Source organism: Dipodomys spectabilis, unplaced genomic scaffold (assembly GCF_019054845.1).
Source record: "Dipodomys spectabilis isolate Male_0828 unplaced genomic scaffold, ASM1905484v1 ptg000132l, whole genome shotgun sequence".
Taxonomy (NCBI): Eukaryota; Metazoa; Chordata; class Mammalia; order Rodentia; family Heteromyidae; genus Dipodomys; species Dipodomys spectabilis.
Genome location: NW_024870809.1, coordinates 4,789,375 through 4,817,309, shown reverse-complemented (window position 1 = coordinate 4,817,309; position 27,935 = coordinate 4,789,375). Strand labels below are relative to the sequence as shown.

General features: G+C 34.3%; 1 protein-coding gene across 5 annotated transcripts in view; it reads left to right on the top strand.

Annotated features, from left to right (window-relative positions):
- Window positions 1-27,935, top strand: part of Col4a5 (collagen type IV alpha 5 chain) — a 205,850-nt gene that overhangs the window by 159,441 nt on the left and 18,474 nt on the right. For 2 of the 5 annotated variants that reach the window (XM_042690045.1, XM_042690041.1), the window contains 9 exons: window positions 990-1,079; window positions 2,999-3,138; window positions 10,287-10,413; window positions 15,187-15,267; window positions 16,041-16,139; window positions 18,220-18,270; window positions 19,933-20,118; window positions 21,765-21,773; window positions 26,706-26,714. In XM_042690045.1, coding sequence (XP_042545979.1) covers window positions 990-1,079; window positions 2,999-3,138; window positions 10,287-10,413; window positions 15,187-15,267; window positions 16,041-16,139; window positions 18,220-18,270; window positions 19,933-20,118; window positions 21,765-21,773; window positions 26,706-26,714 — 792 coding nt within the window. The remainder of the gene's footprint in view (window positions 1-989; window positions 1,080-2,998; window positions 3,139-10,286; window positions 10,414-15,186; window positions 15,268-16,040; window positions 16,140-18,219; window positions 18,271-19,932; window positions 20,119-21,764; window positions 21,774-26,705; window positions 26,715-27,935) is intronic. The other 3 variants (XM_042690043.1, XM_042690042.1, XM_042690044.1) reach the window with 3 other exon arrangements.

The window sequence follows — 27,935 nt, the reverse complement described above, 5'->3', positions numbered from 1 at the left end:
TTTTCTGTACAAGGATAGTGCTCTACCACTTGAGCCACACTTCCACTTTCAGCTTTTTCAGTAGTTTATTGGAGATAAGAGTCTCATGGACTTTCCCACCCAGGCTGGCTTCCAACCATAATCCTCAGATCTCAGTCTCCCGAGTAGCTAGGATTATAGGCATGAACCACTGGCATCCAGCAAAAAGGGATTTTTTAAAATCTTATTCTACACAAAACTTTTTAAGCCATTTTCTTTCAGTTGGGCCTCTAAGGTTATAAAGTGCAGCTAGTCCTCATTCTTCTATGATCCCCAGGGGTCTTTACTTCACAAGACATTGCCTTGATAGCATCAGAAAAATAAATTATTTCCCTGTCTGTCTTTTATATCTTCTTTATATATTCTTCCTCAAGTTAGACATCAGTGTTAAAGACAAAAGTGTTTGAGAGCATCCTGATCCTTGGGACACTCCTAGGGGATACTACAGAGCTTAAGCACTTACACTTTAGAATGAATGTACACACAGAACACCCATGTCTGTCAGAGGTGACTGCCTATCTACACTCAGTCTCTGTTCTAAAGTACTAGGCTAGATCATGATAGAATTTCCTGGGGAGAGCCTCATGTAATCAGGTTCTACATATTGTGACAATCACTTCTGAATGCTTGAAAAACTGACATCATATTCCATGTAGTTCTGAAAATATAGTGAAGATAATTATACATATGCAACAAATAAGCATATCAGGTCATTGGAATAGGTTTAGAGGAAGAAAAATATCCTGGTAATTTTTTTCTTTTTTATACACTTATATTAGATAATCTCTTTTACCATATATTAGATAATCTCTTTTACCATAGTTACATTGTTAGTAAGTTTCTTAAGGAAATTTCTTGGATACCCATTACCTCTTTCATGCTTTATTATACCAATGAACTTTATATAATACAATGTAATACTTCCATACTTGTTCTTGTTTATCTTAATTGTACTAATTGGACTTTTCTAGGTCCCAAGGGTAACCCTGGTCTCCCCGGCCAGCCAGGACTTATAGGACCTCCTGGACTTAAAGGAAATCTTGGTGATATGGGTTTCCCAGGTGAGTGATTAAAAGCTCACAGATATTTAGTCTCATTAAAGGAAGTGGTTTGCTCCCTTTTAACCAGAAAAGAGACTAGTGCACCTCTTGCCAATTGAGCATGAGGCTCTGGGTTCAACTCCCAATATGGCAAAAAAGAAAATAAGAGAACAGGCTGGCTGCCAGTGGCTCACGCCTGTAATCCTAGCTACTCAGGAGGCTGAGATCTGAGAATCATGGTTCAAAGCCAGCCCAAGCAGTAAAGTCCGTGAAACTCTTATCTCCAATAAAAACTACCAGAAAACTGGAAGTGGTGCTGTGGCTCAAGTGGTAGATCACTAGCCTTGAGCTGAAGAGCTAAGGGACAGCGCTCAGGCCCAGAGTTTAAGCCCCATGACTGACAAAAAAATAATAATGAGAACAACATTGAAAGAATCCAGATGGAATGAATCAGTGTTTAATACAATTAATGGGTAGAGCTCTCATTAGAGCATTTTCATTTAAACATCCTTAAAATGGCTTTTAACTTTTTCCAATACCCAAACAATGAAATTCAATGAAGTACTCTACAGCAAATGAATGGATAAAGAAAATGTACACACACACACACACACACACAATGGAGTATTACTCAGTCATAATGAAAAATGAAAATATGTTTATGTTATTTGCAGGAAAATGGAACTAGCGATCATCTCACTGAACAGTATAAGTCAAGGTCAAAAACCCAAATACCCTATGTTTATAGCTCCTTTGTGGAACCTAGACTTGAAATGATCATGATGTTGATGATAAAAATAGGACACAAATATAAAAGGAGGATTGTCTAGTGGGAATCAACAAGAGGGGAAGGGGAAAAGGAAAAGCTACTGAGGGATGAAGAGAACTGAAGTACTGAAGTATGTTACACACACACACACACACACACACACACACACACACACAGAGCATAATGAAACCCACTAAATATTTACTGGAAAGAAGGAATGGTTGAACTTGTTCAAAGTATATTGTATACATTACATGTCACAATGAAACACCTTATATTAATATATGATCATTTCAAAATAAATCTAAAAATAAGCTTTAATTGCTTTGTATGTCCCTCCCCCACAGTATAACCCCTGCTTTCACTGTATTTGATGTCGGTATAATTTGTGGAGGGGAAGGGGAAAAGCGAGTCATTTAAATAAGGATACAAGTGGACCTGTTGCAACAATGAAAAGTACAAGTCGTTATGTCGAAAATGAACTTTACAACTTTGGTGGGGGGGGGCAGGGAGGAATGGATAGAGGGGTGGGGGGGGAGGATGGGAAGGGATGGGAAGGGGAAACAAAGGAGGAGGCTACAATGCTTGATAAGAAATGTACTCATTATCTTGCCCATGTAATTGTAACCCCTCTGTACAGTATTTTCACAATAAAAAATAAATTAAAAATAAAAATAAATATTTCCAGCATAAAAAAAAGCTGGGAACCAGAGTGATTTCCTATCATCTTAGCTATTTTGGAGGTGGAGATCAGAAGGATCACTGTTGCAGGCTAGCCCAGACATTTCTACCAATAAAACCCCATTTCAACCAAAGAAATCAGGGCATGTTGGCACACAATTATTACACAGCTTCATGGTAAATATAAATAAGAAGAACATGTTTCAAGAATACCTGGGTATAAATACTAGATTCTATTTGAAAAATAACTAAAAGCTTAAAATTCTGAAGGGGTAACTCAAGTGGCAAAGCACTTGCTTAGCACAAGACTCTTGAGTTCAAACCTCAGAACTGCCCCAAATAGGCTTTTACATAATTCTGGTTGTTGTGAAGTTAATTATTATGTGAATGTATTGGAAGAGAGGTTTTCCTTTTCCTTGACTATATGTGTCTTAAATATGCTATGAATAAAGAATCTTGTCAAATATTACATACTACCTATTTTTAACAGGCCCTCAGGGTGTGGATGGGCCCCCTGGGCCTCCTGGAGTTCCTGGACAGCCTGGCTCTCCAGGATTACCTGGACAGAAAGGAGATAAAGGTGATCCTGGTGTTTCAGGAATTGGTCTTCCAGGTCTTCCTGGCCCAAAGGTAATCATATTCTAATGAGATACTTGAGCTGTTGTGATTTTTCTTTAACATTGTTCTAAGTCCTCATTCTTCATTAAATAAACAATAGAATAACATAGTATATTTTGGTAAGAGATTTGTGCATTCTTTTATCTCTTAGCTTTGAGAAGATGTTTTTCTAGTGTTTATACCAAGTTCTAAAAAATAAGCTGGGCACTGGTGGCTCACACCTGTCTAGATACTCAAGAGGCTGAGATCTGAGGATCATGGTTTGAAGCTAGGCTGGGCAGGAGAGTCTGTGAGACTTATTTCCAATTAACTCCTGAAAACTAGAAGTGGTATTGTGCCTCAAAGTGGTAGAGTGCTAACCTTGACCAAAAAAGCTTAGAGACAATGCCAGGCCCTGAGTTCAAGCCCCATGACAAGAATATCTATATATAAGAAAAAGATTTCTCTGACTTAATCTCTGAATATGTTTTAGTGAACCAAAGGTACATTTTTTTGCCTGGTTTTGTTTTTGATTCGAGTTTTTTATCTTTATATTTCTGTGGTTATTAATTTGACAAGATTTATAGACATGTAACTTTAAAATGTAATAGAAGTGGCTGGGAAGGTGGCTCAGTGGTAGAGTACTTGCCTTGCATGCATGAGGCCCTGGGTTTGAAATAAGATTTTGTATATTCTAAACATAACATCTACAGTTAGCTGAGTGCGAGTGGATCACACTTGTACTCCTGGGCAGGAAAGTCCATGAGAGTCTTCTCGCCAATAAACCAATAGAAAACCGGAAGTGGCGCTGTGGCTTAAGAGGTAGAGTGCTAACCTTGAGCTGAAGAGCTGAGGGACAACACCCAGGCCCAGAGTTTAAGCCCCACAACCGACCAAACAGACAAACAAAAAAAACTCTACATTTTGATTATGCCATTAATTGACTTAAGAAAACCATGGTAAGTTTCTAGTTTAGCAATGTAAAATTTATTGAAATTCATTTCAGGTCTTTGTTACATTTACATTTTATTAGGATTGCATAAATAGGCACTTGTACCAAAAAGAATAAAATACAAGCCAGGGATTGTAGTTCAGGTTTGTAATCCCAACACATAGGAGACTAAGTCAGGAAGATTTGAGTTTGTGGTCAGTCTGAACTACAAAGCAACTTCCAGGACCTTCTGGGCTATACAGCCTGACCCTGTCTCAAAAGATAAATAATTAAGGATGGGGTTGTAGAATGCCTACATGGTAGCATGAGATCCTGAGTTCAAACTCAAGTATGGCCAAAAATAAAAGAAATTTTTTTAAAAATGAAGAATAAACATACAAAGGGTAAAAGCAAAAACCTCTTTCATGTTCTAACCTCTTTTTTTTTTCCATTTCCTTCCTTATTAAAGATTCATTTGTTGGTATATAACTTTGAGTTCTTTGTTTTACACATTTATTTATAATCCATATAGGATTTTGTTTTTGTACATGTTGTATATAGGTGGAGTATGTTTTGTGTTCATCTGTCTTAGGTAAACTGTACTCTACCACCTTCTTTTCTGTAGGTTTATGACAGAATAATAGTGAAGGTCCATCCATTGCCTGTTATGTATGTTGGAGATATTTTCTTGCAGTTAATCATTTGTCAGATAATAGTTTATGGTGTATTTCATCACGTAGAAGTTTAACATTTTTACATAGGCAAAAGTGTACTCATTAACTCATGAGAAATGTATTCAGTAGATGTGGTGTGTTAGATACATCTGAGTCTTAGAGATGAAATACATGATACAAATTCATTGCCAATGTGGTGAAGGTAAATTTATCTAGTTGAGACATACATTAAACCAAATAAATAAATCTATAATATGTTGTGACATGATAAATCTCAAAACAAAAACTAAAGTAAAGCTTGGGAACAGCTACATTTTGGAGTAGATTGTTAAGGGAAAGTCTGTGATAATAATGGAGCAATGACCTACTGCAGTATGTAATACTAAGAAAACTAGTGGGAACATAGCTGATACGTTTGAGCAATATGAATGAAGTGAATATGGATGAAGCATAATGAGTGATACTAAATAGGAGATGAATTCAGGTTGGTAATGGGGTGAGTAAGAGATATTTAGGTAACAGATATTTACCAGAGTAAGGGTTCTTATCCTGAATAAAATGGGAAAGAATAACATGATTATATATGAAATTTTAAAGTATACCACAGCTCCAAACAGATGGTAAAGGACAAGAAAAAATGTAGGTAGCTGAGTTATGATACTTTTTAAATAATACAGATTAGAGATGGTGATGAATTAGATCAGGGTGGAGGCATTGTAAATGATGAGATGATCAGTTGTTGAATGGATTTTGTAACTCAAACCAGGAAGAATTGTTTATGGAATGTGAAAGAAGAATGTCAAAGATGGCTCTAACTTTATTAGTCTGAGCAATAGGAAGATAAAGCTATTAAGTTATTTTCTGGGAAAGATCAGGAACATAATTTTATGATGGTTGATATGTTTTTGCTGAAACAAAACAAAAATTCATCGGTTGAAGATTTCTACATTCTAAGATTATAAAAAAAGAAATGTATGTTTTTCTTCCATTATATTCATCATTTTGCTATTTGTATTTACATCTTTAATCTACTTGAATTATGTAAATCAATAGATAGATAATAATAGATAAATTAATAAATAGATAAATTATGTAGATAAATTTCAATTGACCCAATACAATTTGATATAAATGCTACCCTTTGACTTAAAATTTTCAAAATTTGTTCATATATATTTCTTTCCTGGAATACATTTCAATGGACAAATATCCAAGATATATACAGTTTTTCAAGGAAGAGGCTGATTTTAATTTCCGTGTGACCTACAAGTGTATTTAAATGAACAATTTTATGTTAATTTTTGAAATTTGCAGAGATTATAAAACAAAGAAAGGAAATAAAGTATGCTGTTGTAAAATTAGATTGTGATGGTGGTTGTACAATCATGTGAATATACTTAGGAACACTCAGTGGTATATATTACATGAGTGCATTGCATGGTGTGTGAATTTTATCAAAACAAAATTACATAAGTACATTTTTAAATGGAAATGCATAAATATGTACTTCAATGGTAAAATCATATAATGCATTCGTTTATCTTAAATTTTCCCTGTTCATTTCAGGATTCTTTAAGATCTTGAATCCTAAAATTTGATACACAAATTGGGTATTATTTTTCTTGCATTTCATTTTGAAGGTATTTAAAATAAATTAATATTAATGTGGTATAGTTGCCAAAACTACACATGCTATGCTAGTATAGAAGACCTTGATTTTATGAATCTTTTTTTCATAATATTTCTTTACCATTTTGTCCCACTTTTGTCTATACTGAGCTGAGGTCTCACTATTATTCTTTTCTTGAGTAGTAAATTATTGAGACCCTCAACTTGTAAACTTAGCTCACATTATTTTCTTTCAACTTCATCGCTTTGTACGTATGTATGTTAAATCTCATTTGGTAACTTTTGGCTTGCTCAGGCAGCCTTGAGCTATTATTTATCAGTTTGTTTTTGTTAGCTTAATATTTCAATAACTGGTAAATCTAATGGATATAAAAACTTGAAGACCTCCTTGTTTACTCTATCATTTGTTAAAATATCAATGGTTATTCAATGTGTATAAAGCTTCAGTTATGTAAGATAAGATGAATAAGTTCCATGCTTAAATACAATACAGTGTCTACAATTAACAGTATTGTTTACCTTAAAATATTTTGAGATTAGTTTTGTGTTATAAGTACATTTTCTATGAAATATATACAAAAATAACACAAAGAGTTTTTATACTGGTAGTGGTATATACCCCTATATATGTTTATATGTATGTGTATATATGTCTGTATACATCAAAATGTATACAGTAAATATGTACAAATTTGTGCATCGATTATATATCAAAATTTTTAGAAAAAAATGCTGCATCCATTCTGTTTTTTTAATTTGGTTACATTTTTGATTGATGCATGATACTTGTACATATTCATGACTTACAATATGATGTTTTGGTTCATAAATACATTGGGTGGTGATCAAACTAGGATGCTAGTTGCATATGTCTCACCTTAAATTTTGTCAGTTCTTTATGGTGTCTTCAGATTCATAATGCATTACTGATATTTTTACCCAGAAGAGCATCAAATTTTATTCGATGTACCAAGCAATAGTATTATACCTGCTGACATAGCTGTAGAAGTTGCCAATTCTCTGGGAACTACAACTTCTCACTGATTTTGTAGGGCTATTGTTGCCATAGAGTAGGTCATCATTTTCACTCTTTCTAACCAGATTTTTTTAATTAATTGTTTTGCTTTATTTTTTTTTTTTTTTTGTCGGTCGTGGGGCTTGAACTCTGGGCTTGGGCGCTGTCCATGCACTCTTCAGCTCAAAGCTAGCGCTCTACCACTTGAGCCACAGCGCCACTTCTGGTTTTCTAGTGGTTTATTGGAGATAAGAGTCTCAGAGACTTTCTTGCCCAGGCTGGCTTTGAACGGTGATCCTCAGATCTCAGTCTCCTGAGTAGCTAGGATTACAGCCGTGAGCCACCGGCGCCCAGCTCATTGTTTTGCTTTTGTTCTAAGCAATGCTTCTTCAATTTTGCAATGGCAGAAAGAACTGAAAAAAATTTAACTTTCTCACCAAATTTTGATATCTTCTCCAAATTGAAGCAAACCTATCATTATACTCTGGGTCATGCATTTTAGAGACTGACAATGATCCAAATATTCTTAGATTAAAAATATGAATTTTAACATCAGGGAATTATGAGCTGTATGTGATGCATCACAATGATCTTGAAAGTAGTTCTAGTTTCAGACTTCTTATAAAAATTTTAGTCTTCGGGAGCTACTGTACTTATTAGATAGTTTCACAATTGTTCATTTGACTTATTTGGTATTATATATTCAATTTTCAAGAATTTTATCAAAGCTTTGACATTAAAATGAATGGAATAGTTGCGTCTTAAGTATAATCAAATCACTTCTAGTTTGATTAAAAGTAGACTTGAATTTTCCTTTCTCAAGAGCGATTTACAAGGTTCCTGGCCAATTTGTTCATTTTTTTCCTCTGATTTATCTCTTCAGACTTACCTTTTTTGAAATTCATTATTTTCCCTGTAAGTGTATGAATAATAAAAGATTAGGTAAATTGTCTTTTTTAGAAGTCTTAATAAAATATCTGCCTTCTCTTTAAAATTTTACTCAGTTTGGTGCTAATTCAACCCAAAAGTTCAGCATGTACTTATTTTGTGCCTTAAAATGTATACATTTCATTCATAAGGGTTCAGGAAAAATAGATATATTCTCATCCAAGAAAGAAGAAAGAGCATTGTTTTTTAAAGTAATTACCATATTGTAGAAACATATGAAATACAAATAGAAGAGCTTATTCACCCAAACAAATGGAAGAAGAAACATTTTTAATAAAATATTTTTAATGTGAAAATGCCACACAGAGGGGTTACAATTACATGAGCAAGGTAATAAGTACATTTCTTATCAAACATTGTTCCCTCCTTCTTTGTTTTTCTCCTCCAATCCCTGCCCTCCCATCTCCACGACTACACTCCCTCCCCCACCTGCCAAAGTTGTAAAGTTCGTTTTTCGACATAGCATCTTGTACATCTCATTGTTGCAGTGGGTCAATCTGTATCCCTATTTAAACAATTTTTTCCCTTCCCCTCCCCAAATTATACCAACATCAAATACAGTGAAAATATACAAAGCAACAAAACAATCACCTTATAAATATGTTAGTAACGATAGCATGAAAGAAAAAACCACTTGTGTCCTTAACTTGGGGTTCATTTCACCTAACATCATCTTATCTGACTTTTTCTGCTTGTCTCAGACTTTTACTAGTTATTAACTGATGTTAAAGAGGTCATGTTTCCGGAAGTGGTGCTTTAGCTCAAGTGGTAGAGAGCTCGCCTTGAGCTGAAGAGCTGAGGGACAGTGCTCAGGCCCAGAGTTCAAGCCCCACGACCAACAACAACAACAAAAAAAGAGGTCATGTTTCCCATGAGTGAAGCAGGCAGCACTATGGGAGATAGTTTTGATGTATGTTTTCATTATTACTAAATAAAATTATTTCAATTGGGAAAGTTGGTAGGAATTCTTCTAAGGTTCTGGTCTTCTACTGTTTTTTTTTCTAAAACATAATACAAATATTCATTGCGCAAAAATGGTAATATGTGAATTATCTCTGATCCAGAGTCACTTTTAGTGTAATTGAGTTGAGATTTGCATTTGGGAAACATTACAGTAAGGGAAGAATTAGAACCTCCCCTAAGCTCTTAAGTAAGCACTCTCTGTCCCAAATGGCTTCACAGAAGTGACATTTTAATGCCAGTAGTGAGGGTTGAACATTAATAATGGCCTTACATTTTTCCTTACCTTTTTGCTCAAGGCTGGCACTCTAACACGAGCTAAACCTCCGCTTTGGGCTTTTTGGTGGTTTCTTGGAGATAACGTCACCTGGACTGTTCGACCTGGCGCTAGCTTTGAATCATGATCTTCAGTTACCAGCTTTCCGAGTAGCTAGGATTATGGGCATGAGCCATAAACACCCAACTCAAGAAGTCATATTTTAGATGTCCACTGAACTGGTAGATCTCATGGGAAGATAAAAATGATCTTTTCCAGTAGAACAAACTATAGCTATTGATTCACTTGCTAATTGTAAGCGATGAATCCTAGCCTAATAGGGATGAGAATCAAAAGTTCTAAAGTAAAAATTTAGATTCTCTCACTTAATTAGCATCATCATCATAACCTAGGGATAAGAATAGTATCAAATAGAGTTGTTATGATTAATGAGAATAATATATCTACATAGTATGAGAACAACATGGACTCTGGAGTCTGATAGGACTTGTATTCAAATCCAAATTTTGCCACTTACCAAATACCTTAGACACTTGACTTTTCCAAGATTCATGTTTTTCTTTTCATTTATAAATGAAGATGACAAAAACTAACTCACAGGCTGTTGTGATGATTAAATGAAGTAATTTATATAAAGCACTTAGCTGAGTGCTTGACATAGAGTAAAAGCTCTATAAATAATGTTACAGTGTTATACAATCTAAGTCATTTAGAGAGTCTGGTTTTATTCTTTATTCATGTTTTCAGGGTGAGCCTGGTCTGCCTGGATACCCAGGGAACCCAGGTACTAAAGGATCTGTGGGAGATATTGGCTTTCCTGGATTACCAGGGACACCTGGAGCTAAAGGGCAGCCAGGACTGCCTGGATTCCCAGGTAAGTACATGTTTCTCTCCTTATCTCTTCTAATCAGTGTCACATATCAAGTTCTTATCAGACAGACTTGAATTCTTTTTCCCAATCCAATATTGATTAGCACCACAACCCAATCCAATATTGATTAGCACCACAAACTGAAACTAGTTCATTACCTTTTCTTTGCCCAAAGTCTTTCTGTATAAAATCAAAATGAGTATTACCGACTCAGCAAGACAATATCCTGTGGGCAGAGAAACTTGTATAGTGAAGCATTTTTCTATCTTTGAGTGAGTGCTAGCCACACATCAATTAAGAGACCTTACTATTTTTTTTTTTTTTTTTTGTCGGCCATGGGGCTTGAACTCTGGGCCTGGGCGCTGTCCCTCAGCTCTTCAGCTCAAGGCGAGCGCTCTACCACTTGAGCTACAGCGCCACTTCCGGTTTTCTGGTGGTTTATTGGAGATAGGAGTCTCACGGCCTTTCCTGCCCGGGCTGGCTTTGAACCACGATCCTCAGATCTCAGCCTCCTGAGTAGCTAGGATTACAGGCGTGAGCCACCAGCGCCCGGCTTGAGACCTTACTATTTTTGAAGGTGATAATATACTCTGTCAGGCCTTTGCTTGCTGCAAATCTCTTGGAAAATTGTACGCAGGCACACAGCTGGTGACTATTGGTAGTCACTTCATATACAAGGTCTGAGTCATTGACGCAAAGAGACTTACATAGATAGCCTAAACTACAATACCTGCTTGTTCCACTTCTATTTAACTTTTTGTGTCTCTTTTAATAGAACAGTGGCATCAGTAAATGGGTAATCTGTTTCTTAACCTTTTTGTTGAACTACAACATATAGGTAGTAACATATACTTAAGTAAGCAATACTAGATAAATTTCTACCTGTGTATACATCCTTGAATCCATCTGACATACCAAAATATAAAATAGATCTGGCTAGTTAAACTACAAAGGAGGTGGAGCTAAGAGAATCAGGATCTGAAGTCATCCCTGGGAAAATCACAAGACCCTATCAGAAAAATTTAGGCAAAAGGAAGTTGAGTGTGCCTTAAGCGATAGAGAATTTGCCTAGCAAGTGAGGGGGCCCTGAGTTAAACCTCAGTACTGCAAAAATAAAGTTTGCCCATGCTCTTCACAGGGAATCCTCCCCAAGATAAACTTTACTATAGAGTCTGTCAGCATCAATTAATCTTACCTGTTGTTGAAATTCATATAAATGGAATCCCATGCTACGTAGGCTTGTGTCTGATTCTTTGAAAAAATAATTTGTGTAAAATTCATTAATTTTATGTCACACGTCATTTAATTTTTTTTGTCATTGCTATATAATTAAATACTACAATTATATATTCTGTTAATGGACTTCAGATGTTCAGTTTAGAAGAATTATGAAAAATGCAATTCACATTCTATTTGTCGTTTAGTGGACATACATACTGATGACTCAGACAAAAACGTAGTAATAAAATTGCTGAAATAATTCATTAGAAGTTCATTTTAACTTACTCGTTAGTAGAGCATACCAAACAATATTCCAAAGTACTATTATGAACTGAAGTCTTAATTTGTGATACATCCAGTTGCACGTATTCTCAACATCACAGGGTATTATCTGTAGTTTTCTTTTTTATCTGTTCAAGCAGTCATGTAGAAATATTGAAGTTTTAATTTACATTTTTCTAATGGTTAACACTATTAAACACCTTTTCATATGCTTACTGGCCATTTGAATAGCATCTTTTTGAAGTGCCTATTTAAGTCTTTTTGCTCATTTTTATTTTATTTTATTTTTTTTTTTTTGCCAGTCATGAGGCCTGAACTCTGGGTCTGGGCACTATCCCTCAGCTCTTCAGCTCAAGGCTAGCGCTCTACCACTGGAGCCACAGTGCCACTTCCGGCTTTTTCTGTTTATGTGGTGCTGAGGAATCGAACCCAGGGCCTCATGCTTGCAAGGCATGCACTCTACCACTGAGCCATCTTCCCAGCCATTTTTGCTCATTTTTATTGAGTTGTTTGCCTTTATTCTTACTGATTCAGATCAGCTCTTTATATTTTCATGAGTTATTTTTCAAATGTATATTTTGAAAAATCTCTTCTTTCTAACTCAGACTTGCCATTCAGTGTCTAAATGCTATCTTGCCATAAATGAAATTTGTTTTAATAAAAGCCAGTATGTAATATTTTCTTTCATTGTTATTGCCTTTTATCATATTTAGTAAATATTTGTCTACTCGAAGCTTTGCAAATATTCTTCTGGTTTTATAGCATTCAATATTTAAATTTTTACATTTAGATTTATGGTCAGTGTCAACAATATTTTGATAGTGATGCCCCGCACATGAATAAGGTCCTGGGTTTTATCCCCAGCAGTGCAAGAAGATGTAGATGTGGATTATAAGTATAGATATAGATAAATATGGATATAGATAGATATAGATATATAGATACAATGAAAATATTTTTCTTTCTTAGAGTTTTGTTCATTTTTTGAAAATAACTTTATGTTCTCTAGGTTCTATGTTTTTTCTCATTTGTCCTGATATATTTGAAACCTCATATGTCCATGTAAGGGGTCTTTAAGACACATTCCAAACATTTTGTTATTTTGTGCTTTATCATTCAATTCAAAATGTTTTCTAAGTTGGTGATATAGATCAGTGACAGAACACTCTCCTAGCATGCACAAGGTCCTAGGTTCATATTTAGCACTATAAAAATTGTTTCTTATTTTCTTTTTAAGTTCAGTCACTGCTCATAAGGTATTTAGAATTGTGTTGATCAATTCTTAAATATTTAGAGGCTTTCCAAATATCTTTCTGTTATTGACTTTAGTTTATCTCTATTGTGATCAGAATACTATTAGTACTTATAGAGATATATATGGCCCAAGTTATTGTCTGTTTGGGTGAATTGTTCACTTAAAAATCGTGAATTTGGTAGTTGCTCATTGTGTTTAATTGGTTGTGTTTAATTATCTGTGTTAAAATCTTGTGCATCTTTAACAATAGTTTGTTCTTTCAATTGCTGAAAATTAGGCATTTCAATTTTCAATATAACTGTGAATGTTAATATTTCTGTATATATCTTTGTCAGTTTTCTGATATATGCATTTTGAAACTGCTTTAAGTATAGATATGTTCAGGAAATTCATGTGTTCTGAAGAGTAGACCCTCATTATTTTTATAACATGTTTTCCTTTTGAGTCACAAGATCAATCATAATTAAGACAATGTGGTACTTGCATGGGCAATATTAAATATATCATTAGATTTAGCTAGCATAGAAAAGGACTCATCTGTGAGATAAAATTACTTAGATAAAGGTACTAAAGAAATCCAACATGGAAAGTCAAGTTTTTTCCAGAAATTACCCTGAAACATGTAGATGTTCATACAACGAAAACAAAACTCAGCCCATATAAAAAAATATTTTAAAGTGGATGTTACTCTTATCATATGAGCTAAAACCTTAAAGTTTTTAGAAAAATCCATAGGGTGTTTTTATAACTCAAGGATAATAAAGTTTTCAGAGGGCACAATAATTTTAAAAGAAAATAATTGTAGATTAAATTTAGTCAACATTTAAAACTTTAGTTCATCAAATATACCATTAGGAAAGTGAATAGGAAATACAGAGACCATGAGAAAGTTTTGCAAAGTACACGTGACATGTGACTGACAACTTGGACATGTAAGTTATTCCTGTAATTATATATAAAAAGGAAGTATAATCCAATTTCTAAGAGAAAAAGTTTGAAATGATATTTCACAATACATAGATATACAGATGGCTAATGAGTACATGAAAATACGACTTATATAATTAGCCATCAAAGAAATTCACATTAAATTCATATTGAGGTTACCTACCCCCAAAATACCCACTATTAACATATGTTTAAAAGGGATTTGAAACAACTGAATTCTCATACATTGTTATGAATATAAAATTTATTGCTTGTAACTTATAGAGAAAAACACAGTGCACATACTCAGACCCAGCAATCTCAACCCTTTTAATTTACCTGAGATAAATTAAACAGCCTGGTGGCTCTGCTGGCAGTTCTTCCCTGTAATCCTAGTTACTCAGGAGGCTGAAATCAGAGGATCTCTTCTCAAAGCCAGCCTGGACAAGAAAGCTAATGAGATTCTTTTTTTTTTTTTTGGTCGGTCATGGGGCTTGAACTCTGGACTTGGGCGCTGTCCCTGAGCTCTTCAGTTCAAGGCGCTTGAGCCACAGCACCACTTCCTAGCTCATGAGATTCTTAGCTCCAGTTAACCACCAAAAAGCCGGAAGTGGAGCTGTGGTGCAAGGAATAGAGCACCACCAGCCTTGAGCAAAGAAGCTTGGAGACAACACCCAGGCCCTGAGTTCAAACCCCAGGTTTGCCACCAAAAAAAAAAAAAAAAGGATAAAGATATATGTCTACAAAAAGACCTGTGCAAAAATATTCATAACCTGTGTGTTAATAATAGCTAAATCCTGGCATCATCCCAAATGTCCATCAATAGATAGGTAGAATAAAAAAAATGGGAGTAAACTCCAACATGTTTTTGTCAGTGTAATATAGTTGTAGTTATTTTTATGTATATGAACATATAATATACCAATACCTCTGGCTAAATAAATTTAGAAGTATTTCTGAAAATATTCAGCATTCACCATTTAGAGGTTCTTTTTACTCCTCATTATTTCAGTGCTAACCCTATAAGCTATAAGCTGTCAATAAAATATAGTATGTTTTCTTTCATTTTTACATTGAACTCTTTATTTTAGGAACCCCAGGCCCTCCTGGACCAAAGGGTATTATTGGTCCTCCTGGGAACCCTGGTCTTCCGGGAGAACCTGGTCCTGTAGGTGAGTATGTAAAATAAGACTGCTCTTCTGGAAAGCTAAAGCTTATCACATTCAGTTTGGAGAAATTGTCCAATTGTATTCAGTTGTGGACATTTTCAAAACAAGAAAATATGTTGGTCATTTATTTATCACTGCACATTGGTGATAAAATGGACAACTTTTAAAAAATTATTCCAAATTTTCATAATGGGACCTATTTTATTTTATTTTATTATAAGGGTGATGTACGGAAGTGTTACAGTTACACAGTAAGTTATGAGTACATTTCTTATCAAACACTTTTCCTAGGCACAATTCATTCAAGTATGGTATAATACATGATTGATAGAACTGTTATTTTTTAGAATTGAAGGCTGTAGTAGTTTTGTTTATTTACTGATTCCTAGAGTAAATCACTTATTTTGTCCCATATGAGGCCCTTAAAGCATCTCATCACCCCTCATACTTTACTCTCTTGGATATTCACAAGCCAATGTACTCAAAATCTGACATATTGATTTGAAACCTTTGGACAACTACTTAAAACTAATTTTAAAATACAATTAAAATGGTGAAATGAAAATATTTATATATTGGATTGGGCATTATTTCTCATTATCCCCCTTTATTTTTTTCATTCTTTATTTCCATAACATTATTAAAGGAGTACATAAGAAACAATTTGTCTTTTGCATGGAACTTTTTGAATCTAGAATGGGAAAATGGGGTATTTGATTTTTTAAAAAAAAGGGAGATTAGAAGATGAGTGTGACCTGCTGTGCTATGCTCTTTAGGTGGTGGAGGCCACCCTGGGCCACCAGGACCTCCAGGTGAAAAAGGCAAACCAGGTCAAGATGGGATTCCTGGACCAGCAGGACAGAAGGGTGAACCAGGTGCTATTTTTTTTTTAATTTCCTCTTTGCCCATTTTAATTTTCCTTTTTATCTTCAATGAAATCATGTCTTCTTTCTTACCTTCTAAGGTACCACACTATTTTCTTTTTTTCCTTTTTTTTTAATTGTGAAAATACCGTACAGAGGGGTTACAATTACATGGGCAAGGTAATGCATACATTTCTTATAAAGCATTGTTGCTTCCTCCTTTGTTTCCCCTTCCCATCCCTTCCCATCTCCCATCCCTGCTCCCAGGCCAAAGTTGTAAAGTTCATTTTTTGACATAACGTCTTGTATATCTCATGTTGCAATGGGTCCACCTGTATCCCTATTTAAACAATATGTTTTTCCCTTCCCCTCCACAAATTATACCAACATCAAATACAGTGAAAGCAGGGGTTATACCGTGGGAGAGGGACATACAAAGCAACAAAGAAATCATCTTATAAATATGTTAGAAACAATCGCAAGAAAGAAAAAACATTTGAATCCTTATCTTGGGGTTCATTTCGCCTAACATCAATTTATCTGACCATTTCTGCTTGTCTCAGACATATACTAGTTAGTGTAAATAAGGGAAACCATGGGACCTATGTTTCTTTGGGCCTGGCTTACTTCACTTAATATAATTTTTTCCAAGTCATTCCATTTCCTAACAAATGAGGCAATGTCATTCTTTCTGATGAAGGCATAGAATTCCATTGTGTAGATACACCATATTTTCTTGATCCAATCATCTACTGAGGGGCATCTGGGTTGATTCCATATCTTAGCTATGGTAAATAATGCTGCAATAAACATAGTTGTGCTGATAGCTTTAGTATGGTCTTGTTCGTGATCATTTGGGTAAATGCCCAAAAGTGGGATTGCTGGGTCATAGAGGAGCTCTATGTGGAGTCTTTTGAGAAGCCTCCATACTACTTTCCAAAGTGGTTGAACAAGTTTACACTCCCACCAACAATGCAGTAAGGTTCCCTTCTGTCCACATCCTCTCCAGCATCTGTTGTTATTAGAGTTCTTGATTATAGCCATTTTAACTGGAGTGATGTGGTATCTCAATGTTGTTTTGATTTGCATTTCTTTTATGGCTAGGGAGGTTGAGCTTCATGTGTCTATTGGCCATCCTTCTTTCTTCTTCAGAGAAGTTTCTCTTTAAGTCCTTAGCCCACTTATTTATTGGGCAGTTGTTTCTTTGAGGATTTGTTGTTGGGGGATTTAATTTTTTGAGTTCCAGGTATATTTTAGATATGAGACTCTTGTCCATTGTATGACTAGGGAAGATCTTCTCCCAATCCGAGCACTTTCTATTGATCTTGCTAGCTACGTCCTTTGTCATGCAGAAGCTCTGCAGCTTCATGCAATCCTATTTGTCCAACCTTTCTTTGATTTGTTGTGTTTCTGTGTCTCTTTTAAGAAAATTTTGGCCTGTGCCTAGGAGACCTAGGATTTCTCCTATTCCTTCCTGTAATGTTTTCAGAGTGTGTGCTTTGACTCCGAGGTCTTTGATCCATTTGGAGTTGATTCTGGTGCAGGGTGATATATAAGGATCTAGCTTTAGTTTTCTACAAGTGATTAACCAATTTTGCCAACACCATTTACTGAAGAGGCTTTCCATTCTATTTTTTTAGCTCCCTTATCGAAGATTAGATGGATATAGGTCTGTGGGTTAATTCTTTCTGCAATTTTTTTCACATTAAGAAGTGACCATATTTTTCAGATTTCTGTAATCTTTCACTATTCACCTATCTATATTCCGTTTATTTATTTTGATCTTATCTAAGTATATGAAGATATATTTAACACTCCTTACAAATAGAATATGTGTTTTAATCTTGTTAGAAATTATTCTTAGTTAGAAATCAATCTTGCAGGATTATGGGGTGCAATTCAGTGGCAGAACATTTGTGTAGTATGTACAAGTGCTGGTTTGGTCCTCATTCCCCTCCAAAAATAAATTAATTTTCTGCATATTTTATGTAATATACATTGTATCAATAAATAAGCTCATTGATCTGAAAATAATTTGCCTGTGTCTCATTGATTATTATCTGAAATTGTTTTTTATTTTGTGTGCTGACAGGTCAACCAGGCTTTGGAATCCCAGGACCCCCTGGACTTCCAGGACTTTCTGGTAAACCTCAATAAACCATGCTAAATCCATCTGTAAAATGAAAATATTTGCCAGCACTTTTATTTTTCATCTCCATCACTATTACATAATACATATATAAGCCCTTAAATTTCAAAACTAGAGTTAAACCTTAGAATAATTCTTATTTAGCAACTTAATATAAGGAAATGTGATAAATTAAAATTCATGCTTAAGGAAATTTACATGTAGGTATCTCATTATTAATTAACTTCATAAAGGCTAAGGCAATGATACAAAAAGAAGACAAATTGTAGGAAGAGATAGAGTTCACTGAATCTTTTAAAATTCATTTAACTAAAAAAAACACTTTTTCTCCTTCAAGAAAGCAATATAAAAGTAATGTAAATAGATCTTGTAGAAAAAGTACCAATAATTAAAATGTTCCTGAAAACTCTATCTTAGAGCTAAACATGATGCTCCATGTTTGTAATCTCAAAACTTGTAATGTTGAGGTAAGATCATAGGTTCCAGGTCAGCTTGGGTTATATAACAAGATGCTGTCTCAAAAAAGAAATTAAGAAAGTTTTGTGTTTATATGTACTTTACCTATTTGAGTGGATGTGTGTACACACATAAATATACCTTCCCTCTCTATGTCTTGACAAAGCACTTAATAGTTAATAAAGGCTGAATGTGAATACAGATATATGTATATGCATATTAAGGTTCTGAAATGATGACTGGCTTTTTATAGAGGTTTTTTCAAACCATAAATATATTTGCTAGAAATTCTGATAACCATCTCATGACTCCAACATGAAGAATGTTGCTTTAATGTACTAATGTTTTATGTGATAAGCTGCTCAATGGTGGCTCACGCCTGTGTTTCTAGCTACTCTGGAGGCTGAGTGAGATTTGAGGATCAAGGTTCAAAGCCATATCAGATAAGAAAGGCCATGACACTCTTATCTCCAATTAACCACCAGAAAACCCAAAGTGGAGTTGTGACTTAACTGATAGTGTGCTAGCCTTGAGCCAAAAAAGCTCTGGAAGCCAGTGCTGGTGGCTCACACCTGTAATCCTAGCTATTCAGGAGACTGAGATCTGAGGATCAAGGTTCAAAGCCAGCCTGGGCAAGAAAGTCTGTTGAGACTCTTATTTCCAATAAACTACTCCGAAAAGGCCAGAATTATTATTGTGGCTCAAGTGGTAGAGTGCTAGCCTTGAGCAAAGAAACTCAGGGACAGTGCCCAGGTCCTGAGTTAAAGTCCTTTGACAGGCACACAAAAAAAGTGGTGTAGAAGTGTTGAGACCAACTTATCTAGATTGGTATTATAAACTTTGATAGAGTGTTCTGTGGGTACACGCAGCAACATTGAAGATCTGTATCTTCCATTAGCCTCAAAATTAAACCCAAAATATTTTTTAAAGAAATTAGCTCTATCATTTAGGATGCAAACTGCTACAAATTTTATATTTTTACAATGTTATATATTTTATAATACTGTATGATAAATACTTCTGATAACAGATACATGTGTTTAATAGGAAGTCTTTTAAATAACACATGGATTTGGAATTTTAGTGGGAGACAGAAATTACCCTAAAGAATTATATTAGTGTCTCTAAGCCCATTAGCCTTATATGCGAGGCTATAACTCAGTATTATTTAATGTGTTCTGTAATGTCACTTTATCATAGGTCAAAAGGGTGATGGAGGATCACCTGGTATTCCAGGAAATCCTGGCCTTCCAGGTCCAAAAGGTGAACCAGGCTTTCAGGGTTTTCCTGGTGTTCAGGGTCCCCCTGGCCCACCTGGTTCTCCTGGTCCAGCTCTGGAAGGTCCTAAAGGCAACCCTGGGCCCCAAGGTCCTCCAGGAAGACCAGGTATGTTTCTGAGTAGAAGGAGAATGGTCTGTTTGTTAGTCTATTTATTTCATTTTGCTGGCAGGTTATTCAGCCTTTCTGACGAGAATTTTTAATATAAGAGCTTCTTACAAACAAATAGCTTGGTTTATACTTAGCTCCATGCATTACATGGGTTATAATATATTTGTTTTAGTAATGCATTATATAATTTACTTCAAGTTGAAGTAAATAGTGTTTTTATTAGACTGGTTATTAAAGATAAAGCTGTATTGATAACCTGGTAGCAAAATGTCATCTGCATTATGAACTTGGAGCATGTCATCACAGAAATCATTTTAGTAATCACCAATAGATGCTTGTGGTCCATACCAGAATGGTTGCTATGGTTCTATCACATGATCAGCAGATATCACCAGGCTCAATAAAAAATTTTATCTTCTGTAGGAACTAGGCAATCAAACTTATCTTCAGCATCACAGCATGATCAAATTGACTACTGATTTCTTCATATCAACCTCATATTTGTACCTCATTTGTCTTGTGTTCACTGCTCTAGTAGCTCAATTTTGCATCTGATGTTCACCTTTTCATTTTGTGTCTGTGCTGTCATTTCATTTTACTAATTTGGAAATGCTCACTTTAATTCTAGATTAATATTGCTGAGGCCTATCACTGGTGATAGGTTATGAATAGATTTTTGAGACTGGATATAGAGTTTTTGTATTTTTGGAAATAGAAAGAATGGCTTTTGTTAATTAAAAAGAGAGAAATCTAAGATTGAAGAAGCATAGCGATTGCCCTTTTATTCTTTGAATATCCATCACTTGTTTTTTAAATGTCTTTTCAAATGAAATTTTGAATTACAATAAATTCTTGAGTTATTAGAGTTCATTTTAGTAAGATCTGTTGTATAGATATGTTGTATAAACCTGAATTGAATGAGGTCACATACTAGGCTCTGAAGACCATTTTGAAAAACTAATCTAATCGGACTTGACTGTTCTTAGAGGATATTATTTAAGGTTGTGCCTTTATTACTAATTGAAGAAAACCAGTGAAAATATACTCAGCTATTTTAACTCTCTTGCATGTAGTATAAAAAATTATCTCACTTTGTTTTGCATACATTAATTCAGATAAACCAAACTATTATCCTTTGGATATTAAGCACTGTGTTTACCTATTCTTATTCATAATGAAGCTTACTTTTTAACATTAATTTTTAATATGACAACATAAAACATTAGTTACATGGATGCTTTAAAATTACTATTTTTAAAGAAATGACAAAAGTGCTCAGAAGAACACAAACCTGAAAAATATTTGATATTTTTATTTGTTTATAAAATACAGATCAAAATGGAGTTTTAAAACCAATTTCTCTTCGAATCTGAGCTCATGTAATGATCATTATAAAATTGATTTTTGGACTTTCAAAATATGTCACATATGTGATTTAATTTCAGTGTTAATACTAAGTGGATATAATTTGGTTTATATAAACTGCATGGTTACAACCTTTCAAAATTTTATGTTATTGAATTAAAGTTTAACTTGAAAGTATTTAGTAATGCTTTAGTTTCTCCATGAACCTAACAATTTTGATATTTTTCCTTTTTATTAATGCTGACATTGGGCCTTGGTGAACTTTGACCCCTATCCAGGTCCTACAGGTTAGCTCCTTAACTCCAAAGTAGTAACTGCATGAAGTTTGAAACTTTTCTTACATATTTATATATGTAATTATGTATTGTGTATATTTACAAATGTGACCGTATATATGTATATATTTACATATATATATATATATATATATATATATATATATATATATATACACACACACACACACACACACACACCTTACCTAATGTTTTCAAGTGTTTGAATATATTTTAAAAGCATATATGCCAATTCAGTTCTAATATGGTGGCTTATCTCTAAATTATTAGGAACTTGTAGAGCCCAGTATTCCTTTTGGAATGACTCTACATTGTCTAATTAAGAAACATGTAACAATTTAAAGTTTATATATTTGTGTCATTTTTTGTTCAAAATTAATAGACTCTAAATAGCTTTGTAAAATATTTTTATCTTTCTTTGGAGTAGAATATATTTTTCCTCTTTGCTTTATATTAGTTAATGAAAATAAAATTGAATTGTTCTTCAGAAGGACATTTTTGAAGTGTATGCTGTCAGATTCGGCAAATATGTAATGCTTGACTAGCCACACCTTTTGCAGTTTTTCAGACATTGTCACATTTTGCCTTGTCACATAGTTTCTAATAAAATTGATATAAAAGACTAATAGGCATAGAATTAAAAAGAAAGAGAAAGAGAAAAAGGAAGAAAGAAAGAAAATCAAGTCAACCAACACATTGGAAATTCTTTAACACATACATGTAAACAAACATACCAAAGAATAATTATCAAAAACTATCTAATGGAAAATTTCCAATTCAAAGTAAAATATACATACTATCATAAGTAAACAGAGTCATAAGTATCTGAATTCATGAGATATAGTCCTTTTCAACTTTCTAGAGAACAATTTTTATTATTAATTAAAAATTCATAGTTTCTCATGATTTTAGGGAGTCTTGTCTAATTTTTACACCCCCTACACACTTTCTTCATTGAATTATGGAATGACAGATCTAGAAGGGACCTAAGCTTTACAAATATGAAAAAGAAATTACTCACTGGGCATTTGCCATCTGCAGATGGCAAGATAGATTTTATTCAAGACAGTTGCAAAAGAAGAGATGTTATTGCAGTAGTGGAATAACTGAGCTCAATTCAAATACAACAAAGACACATAGAGACTTAATGCCAAAGAACAGAATGAGAAGGTCAGTGAATAAAATTACTAAGAAGGGGCTTCAAAGCCAGGAAGATTCTTGTTAACAGCAGACCAAATACTTAGACACGAAGAGTGGGATCGAGAAGGTGATTGATGGTTGGAAGCATTTGAAGCTGAAGTTTCCTAAAATGATTTAGCAGTGTTCTTGCTGTAACTAGGCTTGGTAGTCCAAAATGCAGGGCCAAGGATAAGATTTAGGAGAGAACAGGCTTCAACGGTGCTGGTCTAAAACTAAATCAAGGAGAGAGTCTTTGTCACATGAAAACTGACACCCAAAGTGGTTAAGAAGTTCATTCAAGATAGTGTTGTTAAGTACTGAGATAATTGAGATGGACTTAAGAGTTTCTGGTGCTCAGTTAAATGTCTTTATTAGAGTAGCTCCCTATCATCTTTCCATGAAGTCTATATCATACTTGATCCATATAATCTAGTTTCTTATCCTAATTATGAATATGATAAATTAATTGAGCATAACTTCTATCATTTTAGTAGACTACTACCATAACTAACTGGGTCTTACATTTTGTTTCTTGTTTTCTGCTATCTCAAACCCTCACCAACTACTTATAATGATTTCTCCCATTTTTCCTAAATGAATATCAAGCAGATTAAGACAGTACATGTGATTTAACTATTACTAAGATGAAGAGGAGATGGTTGAAAGTAATTTTAAATTCTGCCCTGCATAGAATGCTGTTGCCTTGATCACTGCTAAACTAGACTTATCTGGGAGATATCTTTTCATACTTATTTTGTGAGGAACTAGATCATATTTTAAGAAGAAAAAGAAAAGTAGACACCTTACTTTAAAACCAATTTAACCATTTCCCTTTCACAAAATATGTTGTAAATTGTTGTTATTGAAAGTCAATCTCTGTGGGCTGGGAAGGTGGCTCAGTGGTAGAGCGTTTGCCTTGCATGCCTGAGGCCCTGGGTTCAATTCCTCAGCACCAAATAAGTAAAAAGAAAAAAGCCGGAAGTGGCGCTATGGCTCAAGTGGTAGAGCGCTAGCCTTGAGCTAAAGAGCTGAGGGACAGCGCCCAGGCCCAGAGTTCAGGCCCCACGACTGGACCCCCCCCCCCAAAAAAAAAGAAAAGAAAAAAAAAACCTTAAGAGGACACTAGGTTCAAAATACAACAGTTGACTCATCAGCTTATCTTTAGTAATTACCATCCACATACAGGAACCAAGGTTTTTCTTTTGTTTTGGTTCGCAGTTAAACTTTGCTAGTGATTTGAAAAACAATGAATTACAGAATGCCACATCAAAATTGACTTGGCATATAAATCATTAAAATACAGCCATTAGAAATTAAAGTCTTAAAAGTTTTGCTATGATGTGATCCAAAGTTTCCTTTGGTGCTGGCTCATATTAAAATGTTGTATTTCAATTAGATATCTAAGAGTTCTCATTACTAGCCCTTATCTAATGAATCTATTCAAGCTTTAAATTATGTTAGATAGGAAGTCTAATTTATTGAACTAAATATGCATGTTCTAACTGTGATCTTCAGTTAGGTTGCTGAATGCAACCTAGAAACAATTTATACAAATAGGGGCATATGGGGCTGGGAAGGTGGCTCAGTGGTAGAGCGCTTGCCTTGCATGCATGAGGCCCTGGGTTCGATTCCTCAGCACCACATAAGCAAAAAGAAAAAAAAAAGGAAGTGGCGCTGTGGCTCAAGTGGTAGAGCACTAGCCATGAGCTAGAGAGCTGAGGGACAGCGCCCAGGTCCAGAGTTCAGGCCCCACGACCGGACCCCAAAAAACAAAAAAACAAAAACAAAAAAAAACAAATAGGGACATAGTATGCAATATGCATTTGTGAAAATGAAACTAGGAAATGTAAAGGGACATGTGGGACTGGGATCATGGGAAGCAGGGAGAATGATGGAAAGGGGACACTGGTCAAGATAAATTATACAGAAACATTGACATGCTGAACTGAAGTTCCTTAGTGCAATTAAGATAATAAAAATGAGTGTTTTTTTTCTTACATTAGTTGTACTAGTTTTGAGACTCCATAAGCAAACAATGCACCCTGACCAATGTTATGATCTCCCATCATCACCCTCTTCTTTCTTCCCTCTGAGAAAAATTTCAAGTTTCATTTTCCTATTTTCATCTACACATAAAAAATATATCAATGATTTACCCTTTCCATTTGTTCTCCCCATCCCTTGCTGTCCTCCCTGCTCTACAACAGTCCTACTACTTTCCCACCATCAGGGTTTAGTTCATATTGTGCCAAGAAGTTCACCATGTTATTTCACACATAAATATATTTAAATCAGAAGTACTCACTATTATTAGTCTCTCTCCTTCCTCCTATTTGTTATTGTCCAACATCTTCCAATTGAATTCCTTATGGAATCTTTATATATGCATACATACATCTAAATTTCAAATTAACATGAAAAGTTGTATTTTTTATCAGCAACAATAATGTTTCCTATGTATAAATGACATGCTACCATTTCTTTCATCAAGTAATTACTTTACTGTAAACTTCTTGAAGGGAAGATTTGATTCTTTCTCTTTTTGGCCTTTCCGTAAGTGGTTTGTACTCTGTATTAGGTCTATATCTTAAAAATTGATTTTCATTATGAATCAGTCACATGAGAAAGGTTAAGATAGGTAACACTGTTTTCCTATTATGCTCTAAGAGATTGTAATGCACAGCTAGTTATTAATTAGCAGAGCCAAGTATAAAATCATAGTTCTTCTCACTCCTGAGTCATAGTTCTTTAGTGCAATTTATTCTCTCTGCTAATGTCCAATGTTTAAAAATCATAGCAAAACTTTTAAGAAAAGAAAATTGTTTATAGTCAATTAATACTAACCAAGAAATGTTCTACTTATAGGCTTTTAAATCTTTTTATTTAATGATCCTCTAAATACTGAATAACTTGAAGTAAGATGTGTGCTTAATAATAATAATAATAATAATGATAAATTATAATGTTTTCTGTGGTTTTGGGTAGGATATTGCATGCCAAAATAATTTAAAGTACTTCTTCACTGATAGTCTTCATATATTTTGAAAATTTGAATCTTGAATTTCAGTTTCATCAGTATTCAAATATACAATGGCTTTTTCTCTTGTAGTACTTATGCAGATATTTATATACAGAAGGTAGTCTCCTGATGAATTATTTTAAAAAATCAGAACATGGCTTTATGGGATAGGTTTATACTCATGTTTTAGATTTTTCTTTGTTTCTTTTGTTTTTTGCAAGTGAGGATTTTAAAGTTAACTATTCTCACTTTGTATCAGTTTGACTATATAAAGAAATTGTCACTTTCAGTTTTTATTAAAGGATGGCAGAAGCCAAGATGGACCTAAAACATTTATCCAAAATTACTCCTTTGTTAAGTGGAGGCTATCAATGAAATAGTACTAGCTTACCAACTTCAATGTTTTGAGAAGCTAACTTTTGAAAAACCACAGTAGCAGCATTAACATGATACCTTCAGTACAGTTTTCCATTTTCTAGATTAGTGAAAAATCATATTATTCTCTAGAATATTTCCTATTTGAAAAAGATTTGGCTCTTTATACTCCTGTATGGTTATGTTTGCGTGCTGATTATGCCATAGGTATAAGTAATGCTGGCAAAGAAGATTATTGTTTAACTTGTGGTATAATGTGAACCACTTCTAACTCAATCTTATTTTGTACTGTGTGATGTCTGACACTGCTAACATCGATCTTTGGGCTTTGGTGAATCTGATCTTCCCAGGTTTTCAAGGTTAGACTCTTCACTGGTCAGTTCTTGTTTTTGTTTTTGTTTTAATGCTTTTTACATGTGATAAGAGAAATGTACTTTGTTTTGCTATCTCAGAAGTCATTAATAGTATGGCTATTCTCAAATACCAGCTACTTGGGTTTTACCACTTTGGTGAAGGTAATGTGAATTGTTTGTAACTGAGCTTGGAATAATTATTAGGTTGACTCTATAATAGCTAATCCTACATAGAAACATACTGAATTTTAAATGTATATACACGTGCATTTACCTTCTAGATGTCAGTAATACATGTTTTTAGGCATGAAGCTGGTTTATTTATAATCTCTACATAGATTTTTAAAAAATTGTTGCATCATATTGCCTTGAGCTCTGTGTTTATGGCTCTTTTCAATAATACAAGAAGAAAACTATTCAGTACTGTTAAAACAAAACAAATATGAAAACGAACTTTACAACTTCAGTGGGAGTGGGAGGTTTTAGGGGGGAGGGGGTAGTAGTTGTGGAGGTGGGAAGGAAGGGATGGTAGGGAAAAAACAAAGGAGGAGGCGACTATGCTCCATAGGAAATGTACTCATTACCTTACTCATGTAACTGTAATCCCTCTGTACAGTATTTTTACAATAAAAAGTATAAAAAAAGAAAACAAATATATCTCTTATGCAATTAGCATCTCATTAGTTTAAGTTTGAAGTACTCTAAACAGCAGGTCTGAATTAAATGTAAAATTCCAAGTATTTTCTTTTAATTGCAAAAAGAGCAGACTTTTTTACCCTCAAATGATACAATGTTCTGTTAATTTCAAAATGCAGAAGATAGTAGTCAAAAGTTTCTTTCTTCCCATCGTAGATCTTACTTTGTCATTGTTATCAGGTTGGTTCAGTGATAACTTATTTTTCTCTTAATAAGCTAATTTGCTACCTGATTTCTTGCCTAAATCACACAAACTAGTAAGTTTGTTTAGAAAATTCTATGTAGTATATTTGAACCAAGCCATTGTAGTTTTGTTTTGTTGTTTTTTATTAAATATATTTTTATTGTAAAGATACTGTACAGAGGGGTCACAGTTATATGAGTAAGATAATAAGTACATTTCCTACCAAGCATTTTTACCCCTTCCTTTGTTTTCCCCCTACCATTCCTTCCTCGCCAACTCCTTTTCCCCCAGCTCCTCCCCTCCCCCCAAGTTGTAAAGTTTGTTTTCAACATAGTGTCTTGTACACC